This window comes from Anguilla anguilla, chromosome 17 (genome assembly GCF_013347855.1).
Source record: "Anguilla anguilla isolate fAngAng1 chromosome 17, fAngAng1.pri, whole genome shotgun sequence".
Classification (NCBI taxonomy): Eukaryota; Metazoa; Chordata; class Actinopteri; order Anguilliformes; family Anguillidae; genus Anguilla; species Anguilla anguilla.
In genome coordinates, this window is record NC_049217.1 from 7140530 (window position 1) to 7166303 (window position 25774).

Consider the following 25774-nt stretch of genomic DNA (forward strand, 5'->3'; position numbering starts at 1 on the left):
GAGCGATTAATGCTGCTGGGGGGGTCAGCGGATTAATAGTGTGAAGATAAGTGGTTCCAGTCAATGATTTATTGATGATGATCACAATTAAACCCATGAATAAATAGTTCAAATCTCAAATTTAAAAAAGCGGTATTTAAAAAAAAAAAAAAAGAAATCTGGTTTTAAAGTAGATGCTGATAATTTGTATTTGAACTCATATCTAAAAAATAAAAAAGCAATATCTTGCACTGGAATACTCTATGGATTTACATAATGAAATATGAACAGTTACAATATACAATGTACACAGTCTAGACAGTATAAAAATAACCAGTTGAAAACGAACCCAAAATAGTGGACGTGTGCAATTCTTTCTGTTCTCTTGTCTGTCTTTTACTGTTTTCATTTGTTTCAGTCTGTTTCTCCTTGTACTCGTTCTCCACGTCCTTCTTGCACGTCTCGCTTCCTGCATCCTTGTCCTTCCTTCTCCCTCTCCTCATTCACGCTGTTCTCACACATGGTCCTTCGTGTGAAACCCCAGCCTCCGCCGCTCCCCCTCTCCCCCCCCCTCCCCCTCCCCACCATCGTGCGGGGCTCTCTGTGGGCTCAGGCTATGTGATGCTCGCCATCTTCACATAGGAGTCTGAAAGAAACACATCTCTTTCAGTCATTCGGCACAACTTGTTCACTTTTTTTTCCTATCTTTCACTCCGTTGAGTTTTTACAGCCTCGCTTCTCCGTGGTCTGTGCAGTGCCAGGAGGCATAAAGTGAAATAACCTTAAGATTTAAAGTGTTGAAACATTATAGTGTTATGAATATTATAGTGTTATACAGCCAGGCAGCACATTTCAGAGAAGTCCGAACCATTCCTGACGCCAGGGCATGAGGTTAAACTACCTCTGTGTACTTCTGCATCGAGTACAACCCAGGAGATTTTATACTCTTTTCATAACGCTGATCCAAGTGTCCTGTTCATCAGCAAGTAATCAAAAGTCATGTTCAGCATATGTAGCATTGAAAACCACTTCTGCCTGCGCATTTTGCCTTCACTTCAACATGACCATAAGAGCTATGCAGAGGTGTCTGTAGGCAGTTCTAACAACACACCTGATTGGCCGAATTTGAGTGGCGACAGGTGAGATGTGAAAAGTAACTAGCTGCCGTGCTGAGCACTGGCCTTAGTTACTTTATGAGACAGAACACAGAATGTCTCCCTCTTGAGGACAGAAAGGTGAATTGTGCAAAACTCTTCTCTAATGCCTCAAAAACGGGGCTGTCCAATTTTACCCGAAAACAGCGTAGGTTCAAGTTTTTGTTTTAGCCCAGCATTAAAACACCTGATTCTACTTATCGAGGTCTTGACTGAAGTCCATTAATTAAGTTAATTAATTGAATCAGGTGACGTAGTGCTGGGCTAAAGCAAAAAAAACCTACACCCACACTAGCTATTTTTGGAGAAGACCTGCCCCATGGTGTCCTCTCACCTTCCTCCTCCACTTCCTCCTGGACTGCAGTTGCTGTGTGAGGCCTGCAGGGGTCGCTGTGGTTGTGCCGCTGTGAGTATGTTGAGCCGGCCATATTCTCATAGGACTCATCGTCTGTGGCACAGAACCGTTATTCACACACTGAGCGGGAGCTGGCGCTGCATTAGTACACGCTACACACACATACACAGACAAACACACACCCGTGTCTGTTTGATGGTTGCAATGTTTCTCTCCCTCCTCTTGCGCTTCACAAGTCTCGTTAGGCTCGACGTAATCTGAGGAGAGGGGGACAGCGTGAATGAGCTGTTTCGCAAAAAAAAAAAAAAAAAAAAGCGGTTTCGCTTTCGTTTCCGAACAGACCGACTGCGTTTGAAACTCGCCTCACCTCCGTCCTGCGTGTCGGTGTCTGTCCGTTTGCGAGGCTGGGCGTACAGTGAGATCTCCATGTTTTCGTACGACTCCCCATCTGAGGGGGAGAGAACGCATCAATAAACAACAGCCCTCATTAGTTGTGCCGAATATAGCAATACACAAGAGATTCAGCCCCCTCGAGCGGAAGTCGCGTTGCAGGTTTCCGATTCTTGGGCTCTGGTGCGCACAGTTTTTGTTATCAGCGCTAACGTGTGTTGTTTTATTCGATTACACAGGCTTTGCTTCAGAACAGAAAACTTTGTGCTACTGTTGCCTGTAGTACAATGCATTTCCTTTTAATCATTTCCTTTTCAAACAGAAAGCATACCCATTTGACATTATTTTTGTAACTATAAATGACCTAACTTAAACTAACTGCTTAACCTGCTTAAAGAAGGCTTCGCGGTTAGCTTAAGTCAGGTTAAAGGGTGCTGCAATTACAATATCCTTTTTCTCTTGCCGTCATACTGAAAATGGAAATTACACTCTTAGCAGCTATGAAAAGGTCATGGATGGTTTGAAGGTAATGAAATGCCTTTTATTACTCTAAACAAATAGCTTATAGTAAGCTATGTGTTTAGCATAGTCTTGAAGGTGTTCATGAAAATATTGAATACTTTCAATTTTTTTTCTTTTGTATTTTAAAGTACAGACTGCACACACTGCAATGCAAATCTTGAAAATAACAGAAGAACTGATGGGAACTTTACCTAATACCAGCTGTTAAGGAGGTGGCTCTGAAAAGTGAATGGCGATTCTAAGATTGTGTTGCTCTTTGACTCTGGTCCTGCTCTCCAAACACAGTCGCAACAGCGTAGTGCCACAGCTACGCGCAACATACCCGTGTCGGTTAGGTTCTGAAAGGGCTGGAGGTAGTTGACATCATTCTGCGTCTCTGCTGTTCCTCTGTCAGTTTCACATCCCTCCGCGTCCGGGGTGACATAATCTGAGAGAGCGACGGACAAGAATGCAGCATTAGCCCGAGCGCTAGTGACCTCTTGCCTGAACACCACTGCGTTCACACTGACTGTGGGAAGCACCGTGCTGAAACTAACCATCTCCGTCCGCCTCTGGCACGTAGTAGGTGACCCCTTTCTGGTTGAAGTAGATGGCTGCTTCCACATTCTCATAAGACTGGGTCTCCGCTGACTGTGCTGCAGTTGAACCACAGTGGTTACACACCAGCATTAGTTACAGTGCCCTTTGCACACAGGACACCTTAATTTCAGGCAGGGGGAAATTCAGGTCAGGGACATGCCACAGGTCATGCCTGTGACTTCTGAGAAAGTGCACCGCTCTGTACTCTACTGAATGCAATGCATGTGGCGTAGTACACACTACACCTGAGTGTGGTACTGCAGGGTGTAGCTGAGTGAGGTAGTGCACAGTGTAGGTGAGTGAGGTAGTGCACGGTGTAGCTGAGTGAGGTAGTGCACAGAGTGGGTGAGTGAGGTAGTGCACGGTGTAGGTGAGTGAGGTAGTGCACGGTGTAGCTGAGTGAGGTAGTGCACAGAGTGGGTGAGTGAGGTAGTGCACGGTGTAGCTGAGTGAGGTAGTGCACAGAGTGGGTGAGTGAGGTAGTGCACAGCGCGGGTGAGTGAGGTAGTGCACAGCGCGGGTGAGTGAGGTAGTGCACGGTGTAGCTGAGTGAGGTAGTGCACGGTGTGTACCCTTGCAGGTCTCCTCAGCTTTATCCTCACTCTCGGTGCTATATCCGTTCACCCTGAAATGAGACTGAAATGTAACCTTGCTGTGGTGCTGACAGCAGAGAACACAAGATGGCTGTCGTCCTGACAAAATCCAGCCAATCACAAATCAAGGGTCCATAACCAACAACTTCCCTCAGAGCATAGGTACAGGATCAATGCCAAGAGAGCCACCCCAACCATGCCCTGTTCTAGTACCACAGTAGCAAGCAAACACGTCAGCAGGTTTAGCCTCCAGTCACATTGTTAGCTGTTGTGTATTTCTGTATCAGAGAATAGAGCAAAACAATGGCAATGCAATCATAAGTAATACCACGGCACACGGTGCTTGTCTCCAAGTAGCCAAGCGTGATGAAATGAGGGTTGAAGTACAGCAGTTCTGTTCAGCTAAGACAGCGATGGAAACTCGAGAAGCTGTGGAGTGGAATGGCAGGTGCTCTTTCAGTAATGACAGCCCCCGCATCCTTGCCATACCTGCGTTGTGTGAGTCTCATTTTCCTCAGTCTCTCCAAACGGCGGATTCTCTCTGCAAGGATTTTCGGGGGAAAAAAAGTTAATTCATTTTTCTGTACTCAAATCGTTTCTCACAGTATAGCCAGACCATATTACTTTTCAATGACAGATCTTTTGTCTCCTGGGCTGGGAACAGTTGTATTCAACCTGGTCATGAATCACTGTACGCAGGTATTAAGTGATTCATAAACTGCATTTACTCTGTACTTAATCCACCTGTGTACAGTGATACATCGCTATACACTCATTTGAGCTGTGAATCACTGTATGTATTAACTGATTCATACACTGTGCTCAACCGAACTGTGGCTCACACACAGTAACTTTTCCTGTACAGCTCTTTTATATCGGCTTCCTCCCAAGGACTAATTTCTCACTGCGCTTCACAGGCTCTCCGTGTGGAGGCCCCAGTCCCCCAGCGAGCTGCCGGGGGGAACTCTCCGGAAGGATGGGGAGGGAGTCTCGTGATGGAACGCAGACGTAATGGAAGACCGGCGCTCGCCGTGACTGCGTGTGAGGAGCGCGGCGTGCGGCTCGTACCCTCTCTCCTCTTGTGTTTGATGAGGACCAGGGAGAAGAGGCAAAGGCCCAGCAGGAAGGCTGAGGCGGGCACTACGTACAGGATCCAGTCCACCTTGGTGCCTGTAGTGACAGGGAGGAGAGGTCAGTGCGCACAACCCTGTGTCCATACAGAAACAGTCACACAACTTAGAGAGAGGAGAGACACACACATACATACATACGTATACACACACACACACCCACACACACACACACACACATACATACATATATACACAGCACATACAGTATATACATGCACACACATACACACACACACATACATACATACACACACACACACACACACACACATACATACATATATACATACATAGTATACATACATACATACATACACACACATATACATGCATCCACACATACATATGTGTATACAGTCTTACTATCACGTTGTATGCTAGGTCGAGTGCGAGTCATATTATGGTTAGTCGTCGTCGGGTTCAGGGCTGATTGAGAGGAAAAGGAAGAAGCAGGAAGACTGGTCAGTTTATCAGCTCACCAGAACAGGGCACGGGTAGGTAAACGGTGGCCCAATGAGCTTATCACTATGTTACATCGCATTTACAAATGGGCAGGAGCCGTCACCCAGGGTGACCTACACAAACACTCAACATTCTAGGCGAACAACGATGTGCAGTCATCAAATTCCCCACCAACAGCAGTCAGTGCACACGTTCTGCTAAATACACAAACATTGTTTGAGTGTGAGCACCTGTGATTAGATCACTCTTTTCACCGAAAGTATCACTTTCTAATACTTTATATCCTCCTAAGTAGGGCTGGGCGATATACCACGACAGTAATTGTCGAATGCAATACGCCACACGGTGGTCGCCATCCGCTGCACCACTCTGCTACCTGGGTCATCAGGATCTGGTCTGATTCTGAATAACCATATTTTCTACTATGCCGTGGGCCCTACACTACAAAGGACATTCAATTTTTTTTATAAATCATATTTTTGGAAATATTTTCACTGCAACGTGTTGTTTTCATCCAACCAAGACACTTGTACTGTGTCAAAGAAATGACAATACTTAAAACTGAGTCTCAGGAGCATGTCCAACTGTTGTTTTTCTGTTTTTCTGTCTTTGCTCTGCACCTGCGTAGCCTCATCAGAGTGAAAACGGAGTTTAAACTCCCGGGGGGGGGGGGGGGGGGTGGATACAACTTTTACAGCATCAAAATATCTGTAGTACAGCAACGGTGTTCTCACTTTACTCACTTTCACAAATCTGCTTACTGTTGAGCTATATCCATCTGAAAACTGCACACATAAGCTGTGTCCAAGACCTGTTGCCGGCAGTGATTTGTTGAGTTGCATACAAATGCTTACTAGTATTTTCAAAGTCCAAGTTCAGGCTTATTCCATACATGTATATCAATTTGAACTTGCAATTGCAACCTTATTCGATTTTGTCATTTTTAAGCCATGTTTATCATGCGCATCATAAGAACGAATTCTTGACAAGCAAAAATTCCCCAAGATAACGTCTATCACAAAATGTAGTGAACGAGGAAGCGCATCATTAAATTCAGTCGGTCTCCAATGTCCAGCATTCAAGCACTTTTCAACTCATAAGTATGCAGAGCCTTTTCATCAACAGGCTTTGCCACTTGGGCCGTATGCTGCTGCTGGGTTGTGGAGCCAAAATGTCTGACACCCATCAGTTACCTTGACAGGCAACACGCACTGTAGCAAAAGACACTGATTTCGCTTACCTCCTGGATGAACGGCCAGCGTGCTGTTTTCGAAGGCAGTCTGAGTGGTCATAGTTAAGTGCCAGCGGTGTAAACACAGATAGAGGGAAAAAAAGACGCGGGTTTTAACGAGAATCCGGCCGAGCAGCCGCGACAAGAAGGAGTGAAGAGAAGAGAAAAAAAAAAAACTTATTTCAGAGAAACAGGAAGGATGAGACAGGTGCGGCAGAGGGACGGTCAGAGATGGCTCTTGTGATCGGCAAAGTAGCAAAACAAAAACTGGAAAAGAAGAACTGAGAGCACACTGATGTAGAAACGGCGTCCTCGCGTCGCGGTGCCTCAAACAGAAAAGTGAGATTCCCCCCCCCCAACCCCCCAACCCCCCCCCCCCGCCCGCGTCTGCACAATGTCAGCAAACCGGTCAGAATAATAAATGATAATAATGTTTCAGTATGTACATGTGCATGTTCCACACAATGCACTTCTTTCATACATCGCTTTATGAGTAGTGAACATGAAACGTTTGGGACATATGCACCACTCTTATAAGGACATCTGGCCTCCAGGAAGAAGCATTTGCATAGGGGCGGATATTAGGCTATAAACAATCTGTACTCTACAAGGGAAGAGAGGTTCCTCTAGTTCACGTGCAGTACACCCCAGGTAGATTCAGTTCATCTTTCTGCTTGTTCACAACGTAACATAAAATAATGACGAGAGCAGGCCATTCAGCCCAACAGTGCTCGCCATTTTCCTTATTTCGCGTTCACGATCATAAAATAACGATTCATATATAAAATCACTGGACAAACAATTCAGTTTGAGACTTCAGCTGGCCATCTCACCTGGCTAATTCTTGGCAAGGGTCAGACGACCATGTGGATAGCACAAGAGCCTGATCTATAGAAGGGTCTCGGGTAGCCTCCACTGCAAGAATGGGAAACAAATGTACCAAGAAATAGTACAAAGAGCATTATGTAAGACAATATATTTAAAATCAGTTGGTTGTTTCATGACAATGCATGCAAGGAAATAATCAAATTTTGAGAGTAATATATTAATGTTCCTTCCCAGTGATCAAAAGCCCGAATACAGACGAAATCTAGTCGTCTAATTTAGCTCAGAGTTTACCCGGATATAGCCTGGCTCTGTCCTAGTAGGCTAGAAAACTTCCGCTATTAAATCAAATCTAGCCGGAATCTCACCGAATGTCTAGCTTGTATATACCGTCTCAGGTGAAAACTCGGCTAGATTTAAGAACTGAGCTAAATTAGGGCTAAATTGAGCTAACATAGTTTGTTAATGTCAAAACATCTTTCAACCTAGATTTACACCCCTCCAGATGTCTGGAATTCTGTCTATATTCGGGCTTATGCTCACTGGGTTTAGACAGCAACGGTTTAGGCCACCAACACCCACCAAAAGTTTACATAGGCTAAAGACATATAAACTTAATTTTTCACAACTCCACACATTTCATGTTACCATACATTTCCTGTGTTAAGTCAATTAGGGTATATACTTTATTTCCATAAGATGTCATTTCAAAATAATAGCCAAGAGACAGATTTATTTCAGCTTTTATGTTCTATATCATATTTTCAGTGGGTCAAAAGTTTACATACTTTGTTTGTATTTGGTGGCATTGCCTTTTAATTGGTTAACTTGAATCAAACGCTTGGGGTAGCCTTCCACAAGCCTCTCACAATACTTTACTGGAATTTTTCCTTATTCTTCCTTACGGAACTGGTGTAACACAGTCAGATTTGTGGGCCACCTTGCACAAACACATTGGAATACAGGTGGTTTAATTTGTGTTTCATTGTTTAATTAGGGGTCCAAGCAGCGAAACTGGTGGCCCCACCAGATATGCTAGCAGTCATGTACAAGACATAAAGTCATTTGAACTATTCATAGCACCATCAATGCAAAAGGATATTCTTGAAATGACAAACTTAGAGGGGAGACGTGTGTATGGTGACAAATGGAAAGAGCTGGATGTGACCCACTAGCAATGCTATATTGGGTTGCTTATTTTGGCAGGAGTGTACAAGTCAAAAGGTGAAGCAACAGCAAGCCTTTGGAATGCTGACACTAGTAGGGCATTTTTTCCAGCCACAATGTCTCTGGAGACATTTCATGTTTTCTCCCACATTATACGCTTTGATGACAGGGAAACAAGGCAGGGTCGACAGGGGCGTGACAAACTTGCACCTATCTCATCTGAATGAAGAATTGATACCCACGGGTACCTAGTTGAGCCGTTATGTTCATTTTTTATCAAGACTCAATTCTGGTGATTAATTAGCTTTTTATTGGTGTTTCTTCATTATTGAATAACTGTCATATGTTACTTAGTGATGCTCTGAATTGTTTTCTGAACCTAAACATTTGAAATGTTTGACATTTTAAATATTTTTTCCTGGGGTCAAATTGACCCCGAACGTAAAATGTTACTATGCTTGATAATAAAAGGTGTGTTTCTTTCCAAATGTTATTTTTCTTTTTTTTAATGAGCACTTAATACCAACATAAAGCCCTGCAAACACCAAAACATACTTTGTTTTCCATTTTAGGTCAATGAATGAGATTATACAGTCATTTGCATATTTCGCAATAGTCATATAAAATCAATACTTGATGTATAAGGGGAGGATGGGGGAGTCATGTTTTATTTACTGGGCTATTAAGATGGTCAGTAGAAAGGCCTACGGTAGCTGAGAGAGAAACTTGGGTAACACTTTCAGTTACAATTATTTTCTGCAGGTTAATATTGCTGGGGTCAAATTGACCCCAAACATAAAAAGTTGGCCTAACTTGGCCTAATTTTGATATCAAAAACTGTTAATGGCAGGCCTAGATTTTGCCATTCATTTTGAATTAATTACTTATAGACAGTGCTTTGTAAGCATTAGTAACTTGGAATTTTTGTATGTTGAAGACGTGTTTTTCATCAGATGGCTTGATAACATATTGGTAATTGCTTGTTAAATACAGGTTTAAAAAGCAAATTATCGGTTGTTAAATTGGATTATTATTTATGTCATTGTAAAACCATAACTTCAATGCTTTAATATCTCGACAATAGCAGCGCCAGCGATTATAATGGTAAAAATTGGGGATTTTTGGCATTTCATAGCTTCCGTGTTAAACATTACATTACATTTATTTAGCAGACGCTTATATCCAAAGCGACGTACAAAAGCGCATATTACACCCACTTCCAATTTTCTCCACGCCCACTTTAGGTTTTACTCGAATACAAATTATTTTGTTAGATGATCAACTAGAGATACAAATACAAATTGTGGCATCTCCCTCCATCCCTACTAGGTAGTAGAATCTAGAGGTAGGCTATTGGATGCAGGCACGTCGGAGTGTTTTTCCTGATAAATCCCGTATGACAAAAGTGCCCTTTAAACTTTTGTATATTAAAACACAATTAGCGAATCGTAGATGTGGTGGCCTAATACCACAAACATCTGTTGAATAAATGGTCATGTATTCTCTGAGTTTTCGGTTTTTCATTTGAACATTAAATAAACTAACCACTCAGAGCAGAAACGGAACGTCATCAATTATAGAGAACCGTTGATAAAATCGATATTCTCCATCCGCTTCTCAAAAGGGAATGCATTGCCTCGTCATTGTGAGTAGCAAAACCAAACACTTGCGAAACGCATTTATTCTCTGTTACAAATTATAGAAATGTATTAATGTTAAGCTTCTACCCGTGGACGTCCCATTAAACTCAGAACTTTATGATTGCCCTGCACGATTGACTTCGGCTTCTCCAAACGAATCATGGATGAATGCGAATGTAGCTGTAAAATGTACTGTAAAAATATTGCAAATGATTAGCTCAGTGCTTTTTACGCACCCCCGTGGTAGAAGAGCGAAACTGCATGTAATTTGGCAGGCATATTTCACAGAGTAACATGAACATCCCGACGTTGATACTTATTAGCTTGTATCACCGTACTGCACACAACGTCCATAGTGTAAATATTTTATAACAGACATTGGTTGCCTACACTACAATTTCTCTTGGATACTCGTGGAAAAAACGAGCCCACTCATAAGCTTGTGGTTTATTTGGAGACAATATAAATAAGTAAATATAACGTGTGAAGAAAACGTTGATTTCAATACACAGCTGTAATAATTCTATTGTGAGCTTCGAGAGCAGAAATCTAATATTGATCCTAGACAGCCGAATCTAAACGCCATTAATGAATTTGTTTTTGCGATTAACGTTAATTTTTGACAGCCTGGTGGTGTGTTTTCGTATTTATTAATTTTTTTTATGACCATAAGCAGGCTAACCACTCAGAACGCATCCTCTTCCTCCGATTCTTTGCAGAAGCGGAACGGTCATCAATGATAGAGAGCGGTTGATAAAATCAATACTCTCTATCCGCTTCGCGCTCAGAAAAGGATGCATTACCTCGTCATCGTGGGTAGCGAGACCAAACACTTTCGAAACGCATTTCTCAGTTAGAAACTATAGAAATGATCCCTGAAAGTATAGTCTTAACTTAGTACTGGTACTCGTCGGATTCCCCTTAAAGTAGCAACTGGTTTCATCTGTGGTTGTTCTTACCGATGCATTTCGCCTCACCAAATTGTGTATAAATACAGCGGTGCGCCACACGAGTTTAATTCGCGTGTAACCGTTTAAGAGCCGGGCATGTAACTTCCCATTCCCCACTTATAGTAGGAAACACGTTACTGAATAGTAGATAATGCGTAAGACTGTTAATGCGCTTTTATGCGTCTTGTGATTAATTGAGAAAACAAAACGCGCCATACAACCAACCGAGCGATGTATTTAGCAACGGTAGCGACCGGCTACAGGGAGCAATGCTGCTGTTTTGCAACGTTGAGTAAAACATCTCATCAAAAAGTATAGCCTCTCGAGCATTTAGCATCTTCGTGATCTATAATACTTAACAGTGAGTTTACGCAGTTCTGAAAAATAGATTTTAGCCACAAAACATATGTTTATAAAGGGAAATTGTTTCAGAATCCCACAATGCTCCACGGCTTATTTGCATATCTACGCTTCATCCCATTTCATTGGTTACCGCCGTTCGTCATCTAGTAACACAAATCGCCATTTTAGTTTGCTGTATTATTCGAGTCCATGAAACGTGCCTTAACCTGTGTCTTAATATTTCGGTGGTTGATCGTGCCACTTGATTCACATTCTATCGACTGTTAAGGGGGTTGCCAGACGAAACAAAACGTGTGGCGCTCCGCTGTATTTATACAAAGTGTGGTGTGCTGTGTTTCAATTATCTTATATGTTGGCTGGTGTTTATAGCCAAGGCTGTTTAAGAAAAACGTTAACGTGCTCGATTGCAGTTTTATTCCGCAGTGCGTATTAACACGGAATTTGCTGCGAGTTAAGTTTAGGACGGTCTTCAGTTGATACGCACAGTAGTCCCGAAGTTCACTGTTCATTTTTCTCCCGTTGTTGTGCGCATGCTCTTGAGCGGAGTTCGCATATATAAAGCCGTAGCCGCCAGTTCGGTGGTATGCTCAACGAAAGCGAAGAATGGAAAATATGAAGATGAGTACATTTTGAGGTCGTTCCTTAAATATTTTGACTGTTCCGCCTCTTTAAAGAACGTGGAGGAAAGGCAAGCATTCTGAGTGGTTAGCCTGTTTATGGTTCATTTTCAAAGCGCAGTGTACTGCCCAATTCTGTTTATGATGAGCTGCTGTCCTGTAGGTGTTCATATCAACCCTAATTGGACACACCTGATTCTACTAGTCAGCAGCACAAAAGGCTGTGTTGTTAAGGTGGAAGGGAAAGCTTTGGAATCGTGGCTCGTTGGTCTAGGGGTATGATTCTCGCTTTGGGTGCGAGAGGTCCCGGGTTCAAATCCCGGACGAGCCCTTGAAAGAGTGTGTCCTCAGTGACTTCTTTCCAAGTGGTCCACTGTTTTAGCTGTTGGCCTTGTGTCAAGGCTGAGAAACATCATTTGTGATCACAGTGCAAGATCCTACCAGGGCCGTGCACTCCCTAAATCAGCATATAGCTCCTGATGGAATCCCAGCTGAGTTCTATCAGACCCTCTGGGATCTCCTGAAGGAGGACGTGGCTGAAGTTCTCAGGGCGGCATACAGGGACAGTTGGGGGGCCTCACTGAGACAGAGCTCTGTTGCTCTTGTCCCAAAGAAGGTGCACCTGGAGGAAAATGGGGCCAGTGGGTACCCAGACATTGTTAACATCATTCTGGTACAGGGTCTGGCCACACTGCTCCAGAACATACAGCAGGTTGAGAAGGCCTCTGGTACCTTTGCTTCGCTTCTTGAGGGCGGTGGGCCGGTGCATGCTGGACCTAACAGTGGCTTATAGCTGGGACCCCCCCTTACATCTATCGGGCCCTGAGGGACTTTGCCTTCAGGACGGGACTGCCTGGGGCAGGCCTGACCCCGTGGAGTCATAAAATAAGATCTAACCAAACGCCAACACTCCCGAGGGGCGCACAAAGTCTGGGCAGATGTCTTACACAAATCATTAACCAATAAACAGAAAGTCATTGCCTGGACGTCCTCATATGCATCTCCCCCCACAGGTCTTCTTGTACCAACAGTACTTAGCTCTTACTCAGCACTGCCCCCACAGATTAACTGACTCAGAACATAATCCATCATTGGTTCTGGGGGTGCTCCGTGGCCAGACGGGTCTGGGGCCTTGTTGTCTCCTCTGTCTCTCTTAACAGGCTGCTGCCAAGGTCCTCCCTGAGTGCTGAGGGCATCCTCTTACGCCCCTGTGAAAGCTGTAAAACCACCAGGCTCCAGCGTCAGTGGGGGAGAGTCAATACCATCAAGCAGGTCCTGTGGGAGATGAGGAACACCCAGGTCTACCAAAACGACATCAGAGGACCTGATCACTCCCCGGAGGATGATTTAGAATCTCCTCCAAGATGACGTTTTGGTGCACATGTAAAATAACAAATCCTTGACAAAAGAGAAATGTGGGGCGGACCATTGGAAAGAACTGATAATTTAGTCCACCCCCCAGAGAAGGACACTCACTTTATTTTAAAAAAATACCCAGCACATGTACTGTTTTTAACAGAAAATGCCTGCATTTTTTTTTTACTGTTATAGTGGTTTTGTGTTTTAGGTATATGTATTGTTTATTGATTTAAAGAATGGGTTTTACCTTGTTTGTCTTGACATTGAAATTTTGTTTATAGTTTCGTTTACAATTTTTGTCTTTGGTGATTTTTCTTAATGAGTTTTTGACTTTTAAAGGAATGTGTTTTAGTTGTTTTGGCTATTTTAAACCAATAAAGACAATGTTGCTTGAGGTCGTAGTTAAAGTTGGTGTGAAGACCGACAAAAATGTTACCATCAGTGGCTCGTTGGTCTAGGGGTATGATTCTCGCTTCGGGTGCGAGAGGTCCCGGGTTCAAATCCCGGACGAGCCCTTGGAAAGAGTGTGTCCTCAGTGACATCTTTACAGGTGGTCCATTGTTCTGGCTGGTGGTTTTGTGTCAAGGCTGAAAAACATTGTGTTTGTGAACAGAGTGCAAGATCCTGTGTAGCATATTATAAACTCCTGGGCCTCAAACAGGTTGAGAAATGTATTAGGTACTTCCTTTGCAGGGCACTGTTGAATTAATAACATCTGTTCTTACAACAGCAGAGGGGTGGTGGTGCCTGAAGAGACTAAGGTCCAAGAGGTGGTCAGAGAGCTTTTTGAGGGCCTGTAACTCATAAACCCCATAGACGGGGCCCTTGTTCCTGGGTTGCCTGGACAAACACCTGGGTTTTGAGCACGTGGAACCTCAGTTAAGCACCGAGGAGCTCACCTGGGCCGTGTGCTCCCTTACCCAGCACAAAGCTCCTGACCCGGCCAAATTTTATTAGGCCTTTAGGAACCTCCTGGAGAAGGATGTGGCAGAGGTGTTTAGGGCAGCGTAGGACATGCGGAATCAACTGTTCTCCCATAGAATTCTGGCCAGGTGGTTATTTGTAGATCATTCTATTGTGTTGTCATACAGCATTGACTGACCATTTCTAAGCATCTCTCACCGGTGGTTGTCTTGGGCAGATGTCAAACCACTAAAATACTGTGTTTCTTATGAGGCTGATTCACAGTCCTCATTCAGTACCATGTCATGAATAGCTGACCCACTGTGACATCATAATTGAATGTTCCGCAACCCCCCTGAAGTGGAACACTGCAACTCCTTTGTGAACATAAGGCAAGCAGAAACAAGCAAGTTTAAAACATTTCATGTTTCAGGAGTGAAGTGTAGCACCTGCCCCACTTCAGCGACAGTTTTGGGATGGAGAACAGAGCGGGGGACCAGAACCATATGGACTACACCATTCTCAACAAGCTGCGTCAGGAGGGCAAGCTGTGTGATGTGGTCATCAATGTGAAGGGAACCAAGCTGAACGGCCACAAGATTGTCCTGTGTGCCTGCAGTACCTACTTCCGGTGAGAAGCTCACAGTGGCAGCACTGATGTCAAACTGTTCTCTGAATGTCTGCTTTCCTAGAATTTTCTGCTTCTGGCGTGTTGGCCTGTCAGTCAACCAAGGACAACTCAAAAAGAAGAGCAAGAACATATAGACTTGTTACAAACAGAAGCTGATGAAACTTAGTCAAAACTGGGCCATCTTGGTACAGGACCTTCTCTAATACATCTGCAATCTAGGCACAATGTCCTGTCACTGGTAGAACCCTGACACGAAGAGAAATCTTTGGCAAAAATAACTGAATCCATTTCTATTTTGTATTGTTGTATGGCCTTATTGTTTTTGCTTTTAAATATAGAGCCACTAAACAATCTCTTCAGTAAATGTCCAGTTCAAATTTACAGTTAGCCTGCTAGCCAGTTAGCTGACGGGCATGGTAGGCTTTTCCCAGCAGTGGCGGAGTATGTTTTAGCTGGCCAAGGTTCCCCAAGGTACTGAGTGCATTAGTGTCTCCCAGCAACAGCACAGGTGACAGCAGGCTACCAGCTATCCTCACTGAGGGACAGACCTCCCTTCCACTGGGCACTGGTGGTCTCTTGCTGCACTGTGACTGTGGAGTATGAAATAATCTGCACTGTGTCTGTGAGGAGTGAGAGAGTCTCTTGCTGCACTGTGACTGTGGAGTGTGAAATAATCTGCACTGTGTCTGTGAGGAGTGAGAGAGTCTCTTGCTGCACTGTGACTGTGGAGTGTGAAATAATCTGCACTATGACTGTGAGGAGTGAGATAGTCTCTTGCTGCACTGTGACTGTGAGGAGTGAGATAGTCTCTTGCTGCACTGTGACTGTGGAGTGTGAAATAATCTGCACTGTGACTTTGGAGGGAGTGCCTTGCTTCCACACTGTGTGTGACACCCCTGCAGTATCCTGTTCACAGGGGACTGGACCAACTCACAAAAGAGGGTGTACAGCATCCCCGGGGTGCTGCCGGAGATGATGAAGATCATCGTGGAGTACGCCTACACGCACTCCGTGGTGGTTACCAAGGACAACGTGGAGCGCCTGCTGCCGGCGGCGGACCAGCTGTGCGTCCTGGGCGTCGTGCAGGCCTGCGCGGACTTCCTGGAGGCCCAGCTGTGCACGCACAACTGCATCGGCATCTGGAGGTTCACCAACATATACTTCTGCCCCGAGCTTCGGCGCACGGCGTACCGCTTCATCCTGCAGAACTTCGAGGAGGTCGGGCAGACCTCCCCGGAGTTCCTGGAGCTCACGCTGCCCGAGCTCTGCGACATCGTCGAGAAGGACGACCTCACCGTCAAGCAGGAGGACAGAGTGTTCGACGCCGTCCTGCGCTGGACGGCGCACCTGCCCACCAAGCGCAAGCCTCACCTGTCTCTGCTCCTGTCCAAGGTAAGCGGGATGTGCAATGGCAGCCTGTTCAGCAACTACCTGTTCAGGGATAACAAATAATAATAATTATTATTATTATTGTAATACCCATCACCCCTTTATGTGGTATATTCCAGACAGCTGTATATCACTATTAAAAGTAACTGTACATAAGAACAATGTGTGTAAAGATATGAAGAAAAAACCTACATTATGTTCACAAGTCATGGGGAACACAATTTACAATAAGCAATACTCCATAATGTAGAGATAAACAGGGTTCCGAAACAAACTCAGTTGATATAATAAAAACAGTATTGCTACTGCCAGTAATTTGACTATGTACTTGAGGAGTAACACTGAAAGTGGCAGTGGTAGTAGTAGTGGAAAAGAGATAGCAGAAATGTTTGTCCAAAAAAGTTAGCTGTACCACACTGTAGTACTGTTTAATTGTAAAACATATTATTATACAGCTTCAGCAGTACAGTATCACTGTAAAATACATTACTATTATATGAGTTTTACATGACAGTTTTATAATATACAGCACAGCCATGTCATTATTCATATACATTACTATTATAACTTTACTGAACTGCAATATTTTTATACATTCACACTAACACTACTACCACCAGCATTAACACTAACACTAGTACTAACATTAATGCTAGTTCTAACACCAGTATTAACACTAGCATTAAGACTAAAACTACCACAAACAGTATCACTAACACTAGCACTAAAATCAGCACTAAAACTAGCACTAATAGTATCACTAACACTACCACTAACATCAGCACTAACACTAGCACTAACAGGAGCACTAGCACTAACACTAACATTTGCACTAGTGCTAACAGTAGCACTAACATTAGCACTAACGATAGCAATAACATTAGCACTAACAGTAGCACTAGCACTAACACTAACATTTGCACTAGCAATAACAGTAGCACTAACGATAGCAATAACATTAGCAATAACATTAGCACTAACAGCAGCACTAACACTAGCACTAACATTAGCATTAGCACTTACACTAGCTATAACCCGATCTGTCACAGTAGTCTCCTGCATGGTCTTTGTGGGCTTTTTTTTTCAGGTTCGGATGGTCCTGATGAACACCAGGTACTTAATGAACAACCTGATGAGCAGTCCAGTGATGAAGGACATTGAGTGCACGCCCATTATACTGAACACCCTGAGGACCATCACCACCTCCAGCGACACCAGTCCCAACTCCCCCCACCCCCAGCACCGCCCGCGCCTGCCCCACGCGGTCCTGCTGGCCATCGGGGGCTGGAGCGGGAACAGGCCCACCAGCGTGGTGGAGTCCTACGACACGCAGGCCAACTGCTGGGTGACGGTGGCGCAGACGGAGAGCCCCCGGGCCTACCACGGCACCGTCTACCTGGACGGCTTCGTCTACTGCGTGGGCGGCTACGACGCCGTGGAGTTCTTCAGCGCCGTGTGCAAGTTCGACCCCGTGGCGCGCGGCTGGCACAAGGTGGCGCCCATGCACTCGCGCCGCTGCTACGTGAGTGTGACCGTCCTGCGCGGCTGCATCTACGCCATGGGCGGCTTCGACGGCTACACCCGCCTCAGCTCCGCCGAGCGCTACGAACCCGCCACCAACCAGTGGAGCCTGATCCCGCCCATGAACGAGCAGAGGAGCGACGCCAGCGCCGCCACGCTGGACGGGAAGGTCAGCGACCCCTGAGCCCCACGGACCCGCCTCGCTGAACACTGACACTGGCACACTGACACTAATGCTGACTCTGACACTGACACTGAACACTGACACTGGCACACTGACACTAATGCTGACTCTGACACTGAACACTAACACTGACCCTAACACCAACACTGCCACTAGCATTAGCACTGACACACTAACACTGACACTAACACTGACACTAGCACTAGCACTGACACACTAACACTGACACTAGCACTAGCACTGATGCTGACGCTGACACTAACACTGACACTGACACCAACACTGCCACTAGCACTAGCACTGACACACTGACACTAACACTAGCACTGACACACTAACGCTAGCACTGACACACTAACACTAACACTGACACTAGCATTAGCACTGACGCTGACACTGTCACTAACACTGACACTACAACTAGCACTGACACTGACGCTACACTACCACTGACACTAATACTGACACTAAACTAAAACTAGCACCGACACTGATGCTACACTACCACTGACACTAAGACTGACACTAAACTAAAACTAGCACTGACACTAACAATAACGCTGACACTAACACTAGCTCCCATGCCATGAAAGGTCAGTGGCCCCTAAGCCCTGTGGATCTCCCCATTATCTCAGCCCAGGAAGCTTTACAGCAGGGTTCATGTGCACGTTGGGGGCACTACAGAAAATACAGAATCCTCTAAAGAGCACTGCAGTGCTATACCAGCTCTAATTACTACAGTCATTCCAAAAGACTCAGAAGGATAGGGGCACCCTTATACTTCTGACAGGGTGCAATAAAATATTAGATTTTCCCCTGCAGGTGTACGTCTGCGGTGGCTTCAATGGGGAGAACTGCCTGTGCACAGCGGAGTACTACAGCCCCGACACCGACCAGTGGACCCTGATCACCCCGATGAAGACTCGCCGCAGCGGGCTGGGGGCCGTGACCCTCGGGGGGGAGATCTATGCGGTAAGCACCGCCCCCTGCCCCGCCCCCTGCCCCACCTGCTCCGGCCGCCCACCACAAAGTAAAGTAAGAAAATGTAATATATGCCACCTCAAAGTTTTATTTAGGCCAAACTCTCGTTAATGATCCTGAAGAACCGTAAATGTACAGAAAACTTAAGCCACCAACCTTCATTTTTGATATGCTGCCTTTTTCTATTACAAATACAAACGTATGCACACATTTTTTGCTGATGAAAGATTTATGATTAAAGATTTATAACTAACAAAAAAAAACTTCCTTGTCAGCTGACTGAATGGACATAATGAATTCTTCCTGTCTTGCCCATCGCAATGCAGAAACCACACATCACAGTCTAGGGAAATGACGCAGTGGGGAAAAGAATAATGAGTCGCGCTGCGGAATGTACAAAAAAAAAGTTTTATACAAAATATTAATGTTGCCATTGTGAAGACAATAGATATCACAGCGAGCATCCATCCTTTAGGTGCTTTTGCGTGGACCCCTACTAGCTGAGAGAATATAAACAAAGGGTGTCCAAGATGATGCCTGTACTGAAAATACATGTGTATTATAATAGCCCAGGGCTGCTCAGCTCCAGGTCCTATGGGTCTTTCAGTGTCACCACTTCACCGCAATTCTACTCTCACCTTAATACAATAAGAGCCAGCCTATAGGGTGTGGATGCTCATTAAATATGCAAGTCTTAAAGGGGCAGTGACGTGAAAATGGCTGTCGCAGCACGTGACCTCTGACCTCTCCCAGGTGGGCGGTTTCGACGGGGTCAGCCGGCTGCGGAGCGTGGAGGCGTACGACCCGCCGGCCGACGCCTGGCGCCCGGCGCCCGACATGCTGGACATGCGCAGCAACTTCGGCGTGGCGGTGCTGGACGAGCGGCTGTTCGTGGCGGGCGGCTTCAACGGCTTCAGCACCGCCCTCTACGCCGAGCGCTTCGACCCGGAGGCCCAGCGATGGGCCAGCGTCCGGCACATGGGCGCGGCCCGCAGCGCCCTCGCCTGCTGCGCCGTCGCCGACCTGCCCAACGTCGCCGAGTACGCCGCCCCCCGCCTCTCCCCGCCAGCCCTCCCCCTGAGCGTCACCGCTACCTCCCACTGCACTTCAGGTGCGCAAACACATTAACTTTCTGCAAAGCGCTGTACGCAGCGCATTCTCCCATAGCCTACTGCACCCATGCACACAAACACATTATCCTTCTGCAAAACGTTATACGCACGTTCCCTGAATTCTGCACAAATGCTTTTATAACTTTTTTTAAAAAATGATGAATGCGTAAAGTAATTATTGTCCACTCGTGGTAATTTAGTTTGAATTATCACTTATTTAAAATTCAGTTTAGAGGAGATTGTGCGGGCACTGGCTATGATGTAATAAAACTGACGTAACAAATTCTCGTCAAACGTTCATGTTTTTGAGCTGTCTCGTGCCCTCACGGCCTTCGAGCGTTTACCTCGTCTTCTGTGACCTGTTTCTCAGAATATAGAGGGTATAGAGACCACAACTGTGGGGAACTGTTGATGTTTATGAGCATATGTACAGTTAGCTACAATGCAGTTGGAAAGGCTAGCGACGTATTGACTGAATATAAAGATAAGATGTACTTTTATTGAACCCCGTGGGGTAATTTGTCCTCTGCATTTTGACCCATCCTAGTTACTTAGGAGCAGTGGGCAGCCGCAGTGCAGCGCCTGGGGACCAACTCCAGTTCTGAGGCCAGCGCCTTGGTCAAGGGCAACTGCAGGAGTGCGCCTAACATGCATGTCTTTGAATATAACTCCGGTGGATCACAATAACAGAGACAGGTCACTGGAGAGCCTCTTCTCCGGTGACCAGTCCAACTTATGGAACGGAGGATGTTTGAGGCGCAGACGTTTCTGATGACCAGCGGGCCGTATTGGGCTTTTTGGGGGGTTCGCCGCGTGAAGCCGGGAAACACCTCGGGTAACACCACAGCAACTCGTACCGTCGCGTTGCACCTGCAGAGCCTGTTATGTGTGCGTACTGCACAATGATCCTTCATCTTCAAAAAAGAGCATTCAATATTATTTTCAATCTGAAATATTTGTAGATGGTGCATTAATTCATTACACACAAGAAAAGAAGAACGGCACAATTTAAAAAGCATGCTGGGATAGGCTCCGGGCCTCCTGCAATTCTGACCAGGAATAAGCAGTTTAGTAAATAGATGGATGGATAAGATTCAACGAAAATAATTTTCAAGATGAACTCTGGAGGGCAGTGTTTCCTGACAGCACAATCACTCGCCAGCATGTCCCTCTCTGGGACCTTCACGCTGAAACACATTGAAAATTATGACTCCTGAAATGTGATGTGCTCAGTGTATGTGCCAACCTGTCGGTGCAGTATAGGTACGGGGTATGCCGCCCCACCAAGCCATAACTTGGCGGGATGGCATACCTGCCATCCCAATAAGAAGGTACTACTTGGGCACTGCCTGCAGGGCACTTGGCTCTTGAGCTCTTGAGTGTCGTTCCTGGACAGCCAATCAGAGTGAAGCATGCTCAACCTGCTTGTGTCAATTCTGGTCAGATAGCCAATCAGAGCAGAGCATGTGAGGAAAGAAGTGAAAAAACAGCCTGTTCAACTCAAAGGGAGAGAGACACACTGGATGTTTATTACATCTTTTAAGAATGTTTTGTAGTTTTTGTCTTTTAAAAAACCTTTTTTAACATTTTGGTAGACCTAGTGGAATAATATAAAAATTCTGAAAACTGGCTCTAAAAAACCCTCCAACAACTCTCTCTTTAATCATTATGAAATCTATTAAATTCTATTTAATCAAATTACTCTTTATTATCAAATCTTTCTTTAATCAATATCAAAATTCTCCGTAGATCATTTTCAAATCTCTCTTTAATAATGATCTAATCTTTCTTTCATCATTGCTAAATAATTCTTTATGGATAGTGAAGTGACTGAACTTTTAAAGGTAATCAGCACAGTGAAAACATGATGTACACGTGTGGCCAATAGGCTTCTGTTGTAAATGGCAGTGGCAAAATGTGGACGTGCCCCACAGATTAGCAAAGAAAATTATGATGCTTACTGCTAACTGGAGGAACAAGGGTCACGGTTTAATTCGGGGTCGGCGCTTGAGGAGAATTTCCCCTGGAAAGCCTGTGGCTGTGGACTCCATTGCAGGAGAGCCTTCCACCACTGAAGAAAGGACGTGTGTTGGTTCCTAAGCAAAATAATGCAAGGCATATGAGAAGGTGGGTTCAGGAAGACTTTACCTTGATGTGATATATGAGTTTAGGTGTCCATCAATAGCACAACAGCATCATCTGGTTCAATCACTCAGAGAACAGTTGCCATTTCTCATTAATGTCTGTGTCTTACTGGAGTGCAATGAATGGCTGATTATGCATCCCGAAATGGTTAAAAACTGTCAGTGTTTATAAGTGCACTCTTTTCAAGCATTTTTTAAGATATGGTGTTTCGATAGTCAGACTTCAAATAACAGCAAACATTTAAGAGCTGCAATACTGCAATTCGGAGTCCTCCAAGATCATTTGTCTTACTTTTTAAAAGTCCGTGGCAGCAAGGCTATTTAAGTTCACCACTCTTAGCATGAGAATAGAATGGAACGTGTATCTAGTCAGGTGTACACTGCTGCGGTGAGCACTACCATGAGTAGAAATATAGACCTTGGAATGCGTCCCTTGATTCTGCTTTAAAGAGGAGGAGCTTCAGCCAGAATGTAATGGTAATGCAAATGTAACCTCAGGAACCAAGCAAAACAAATTATAATAAAGTCTGTCTGTCTAAGCCAGGACCCCCACACCATAAGCCCCCCGTCCCCCTTTGATGTGGTAGCAAATAAATCAATCAATAAATAAACTGGACACAGCATCTGTATGAACACAAACAGATTTTTAGGCTCGCATGCACACACACACATACACACGCACACACGCACACACACACACATACATACACACATACACATGCACGCACACGCACACACACACCACACACACACATACACAAACACAAACACACATGCGCACACACACACCACACACACACATACACGAACACAAACACACACGTATACACACACACGCACACACACACAAACACAAACAGACACAGACACACGCGTACGCACACACACACACACAGCTTTGTCTGTTCTTAGGTTCTCTCCCCTCCACAGCCGCACTTGTACTCTCCCTGCCTCTCATTCTCACACATGCTGACAGCAGATGGATCCTGACAGAGCCTCTCTCTCGCTGTAACTCAATAGGAGACAACTGGGAGCCTGTAATTATTATTAGAAAAATAGTTAAAATGCCCTGACCGGGATTGTGTGCGACACGCGCACGTAAACAGAGAGACAAACACATCATTTTAATCTCTCCCCACGCTGCGCTCTTTAATGTGGGACAGAGCTGCTGAAGTTCGCCTCATGATGGGCCAGTGGTTGTGGTTTACTGCCTGTGACACGTACTAAGAGATCTGTCAGCCCGTTAGCTAGTTTACTATCTGTGGCGTACCCTAAGAGATCTCTGAGCCCGTTAGCCTGATCCAGCAGTGCCAGCAGCCCTAGCTTACTCTCTGTGGCGTACCCCAAGAGATCTGTTAGCCCGTTAGCCTGATCCAGCGGTGCCAGCAGCCCTAGCTTACTCTCTGTGGCGTACCCCAAGAGATCTGTTAGCCCATTAGCCTGATCCAGCGGTACCAGCGACTCTAGTTTACTCTCTGTGGCGTACCTTAAGAGATCTGTTAGCCCGTTAGCCTGATCCAGCGGTACCAGCGACCCTAGTTTACTCTCTGTGGCGTACCCTAAGAGATCTGTGAGCCCGTTAGCCTGATCCAGCGGTACCAGCGACCCTAGTTTACTCTCTGTGGCGTACCCTAAGAGATCTGTTAGCCCGTTAGCCTGATCCAGCAGTACCAGCGGCCCTAGTTTACTCTCTGTGGTGTACTCTAAGAGATCTGTTAGCCCGTTAGCCTGATCCAGCGGTACCAGCAACCCTAGTTTACTCTCTGTGGCGTACCCTAAGAGATCTGTTAGCCCGTTAGCCTGATCCAGCGGTACCAGCAACCCTAGTTTACTCTCTGTGGCGTACTCTAAGAGATCTGTCAGCCCGTTAGCCTGATCCAGTGGCACCCGCGGCCCTAGTTTACTCTCTGTGGCGTACTCTGAGAGATCTGTTAGCCCGTTAGCCTGATCCAGCAGTACCAGCGACCCTAGTTTACTCTCTGTGGCGTACTCTGAGAGATCTGTTAGCCCGTTAGCCTGATCCAGCAGTACCAGCGGCTCTAGTCAACCAGCTCAGCTGATGCTACTGATTGATCCTTCAGCATAGTCAGTGTTCCAGGTAAGGTGCCTTCTAAGGTGCTTAAAATACTCTGAGTAAAATAATTGTGCAGCCTGTGTCAGAGCATGTGTTTATCCTCGCCTGTCCATGTCCATTTGTCTCTCTCTCTCTCTCTTTCTCTCTCTCTCTCTCTCGCGTTCTCTCTCTCTCTCTCTCTCTCTCTCTCTCTCTCTCTCTCTCTCTCTCTCCCTCTCCACAGGCACCTGTCACAGACTCCCTCAGTATGCGTTTCCATTCTAAATATACCGGAACCTTCTTAACCCCCCCCCCAACCCCCCACCACCCCCATATCCCTTCTCCCCTTTCCCTCCTTCCACTTCTGTTCCTGTTTTTTTTTTTAACATGTGTACACTGTCTTAGTTCCCTCGTTCTTCTCATAGTCTTTGACTGTTTTCCCTTCAGTTGTCATGTAGTTGTGGTGTCAGTGCCCACTTCAGCAGAAGCAAGAAGTCCCCATGGTATTATCACTCTCATGAATTATGCATTTCTTTCCCTTTTATGCCTCTTTTCACCATTTTTTACTCTGTTGCTTCTGTGTCTCTATCATTTGCTCCTTCTACCCCTACTCTCTCTCTCTCTTTTCTTTCTGTCGTTCTTTCTTTTGATCTTTTTCTCAAACTCACAGCTGTTCCTTGTGTCTCCTCTCTCCTTCCATCATCCATCTCTCTTTCACTTCCTCTCTCTTTTCCCTGCTAAAATCAAAAGCAAACTAGCATGCAAATACCTCCTGGGGCCAGAGGAACCAGACTGTGTGCAAGTGGAAAACACCATTTGCGAACCGCTTTCACGTGGTGAGAGTACTGCTGCGGACACTTTCCAGGATGTTGTTGATGTCACAGTTATATGGCACAAGGACAACGCCGCGCACTTACAGGATTCGTTTTCATCGCCACCAAAGTAAACTGCTGATTGACTGACGGTCACAAGTGACTGACTGTATAATCGACAACAGCAATACTAATGCTAGGGTTCGACCAAACAATGTAAATGGGTCATTTTCATAGGTGGACAGAGATAACGGGTTCATCGATCAGGGTTATATCGTTAGCAGCCATAATGGCGGAGACGGCGATATCGGCAACAGTGGTCACAACAGGAGATGTGGATGGCTAGCTAAAAAACACGAGGGGGGGTGGGGGTGGGGGCTGGTCGCCAGGCAACCGGACCAGTGCTGGGCCTTGTAAGGCTAGGGGCTGGCGGGGTCCAGAGGGGGACCGCTGCACCGCCGAGCTCCCGTTAAAAATAGCCGCCGGGACAGAGAGGGAGGAAGAGAGGTAACACCGCCGAGAGGGGGGGGGGGGGGGGGGGGGGGGGAGCAACACCTCCCACACACACCCCCCCCCACTTATCCTTCAGTCTTCTCTGGGATATCCTTTTCCCCTCCTCTCTCCCCCTCTCCTGCTGGCCCTCTTCCCCTATTCTCCTTTTACAAAAATACCCAAGGACAACCCTCTGTGTTAACAGCTGGTGCTGTCAGCCGGGCCCAGAGAAC

At 45.6% G+C, this 25774-nt stretch overlaps 2 protein-coding genes and 3 non-coding genes across 9 annotated transcripts; 3 read left to right on the forward strand and 2 right to left on the reverse strand.

Moving 5' to 3' along the window:
* Positions 1-371: 371 nt before the first annotated feature.
* Positions 372-6735, reverse strand: LOC118216966. Of its 3 annotated transcripts, none has more exons than XM_035398645.1 (11): positions 6407-6735; positions 5075-5133; positions 4641-4742; positions 4062-4113; positions 3552-3604; positions 2937-3035; positions 2723-2827; positions 1856-1936; positions 1671-1745; positions 1468-1581; positions 372-625 (listed from the first exon to the last, which is right to left on the reverse strand). In XM_035398645.1, exons 1-11 carry the CDS (start codon positions 6457-6459, stop codon positions 594-596), a joined length of 825 nt encoding a protein of 274 aa, XP_035254536.1. In that variant the 5' UTR covers positions 6460-6735; the 3' UTR covers positions 372-593. The 3 variants fall into 3 exon arrangements, with proteins under 3 accessions (XP_035254536.1, XP_035254535.1, XP_035254537.1); XM_035398644.1 differs by having other exon boundaries at positions 5069-5131; positions 6408-6734; XM_035398646.1 differs by lacking the exon at positions 5075-5133 and having other exon boundaries at positions 6408-6733.
* On the forward strand, positions 4678-20310 carry LOC118216964 (kelch-like protein 10). Of its 3 annotated transcripts, none has more exons than XM_035398639.1 (6): positions 4678-4763; positions 14656-14853; positions 15756-16245; positions 17330-17932; positions 18770-18919; positions 19682-20310. In XM_035398639.1, exons 2-6 carry the CDS (start codon positions 14699-14701, stop codon positions 20054-20056), a joined length of 1773 nt encoding a protein of 590 aa, XP_035254530.1. In that variant the 5' UTR covers positions 4678-4763; positions 14656-14698; the 3' UTR covers positions 20057-20310. The 3 variants fall into 3 exon arrangements, with proteins under 3 accessions (XP_035254530.1, XP_035254531.1, XP_035254532.1); XM_035398640.1 differs by lacking the exon at positions 4678-4763 and adding an exon at positions 13942-14197; XM_035398641.1 differs by lacking the exon at positions 4678-4763 and having other exon boundaries at positions 14815-15445.
* LOC118217432 lies at positions 10711-10921 on the reverse strand. The gene has a single exon (XR_004763189.1). It is a non-coding gene; the product is annotated as a small nucleolar RNA U3 (small nucleolar RNA).
* Positions 12220-12291, forward strand: trnap-ugg. Its single transcript has one exon. It is a non-coding gene; the product is annotated as a tRNA-Pro (tRNA).
* trnap-cgg lies at positions 13763-13834 on the forward strand. Its single transcript has one exon. It is a non-coding gene; the product is annotated as a tRNA-Pro (tRNA).
* Positions 20311-25774: the final 5464 nt, after the last annotated feature.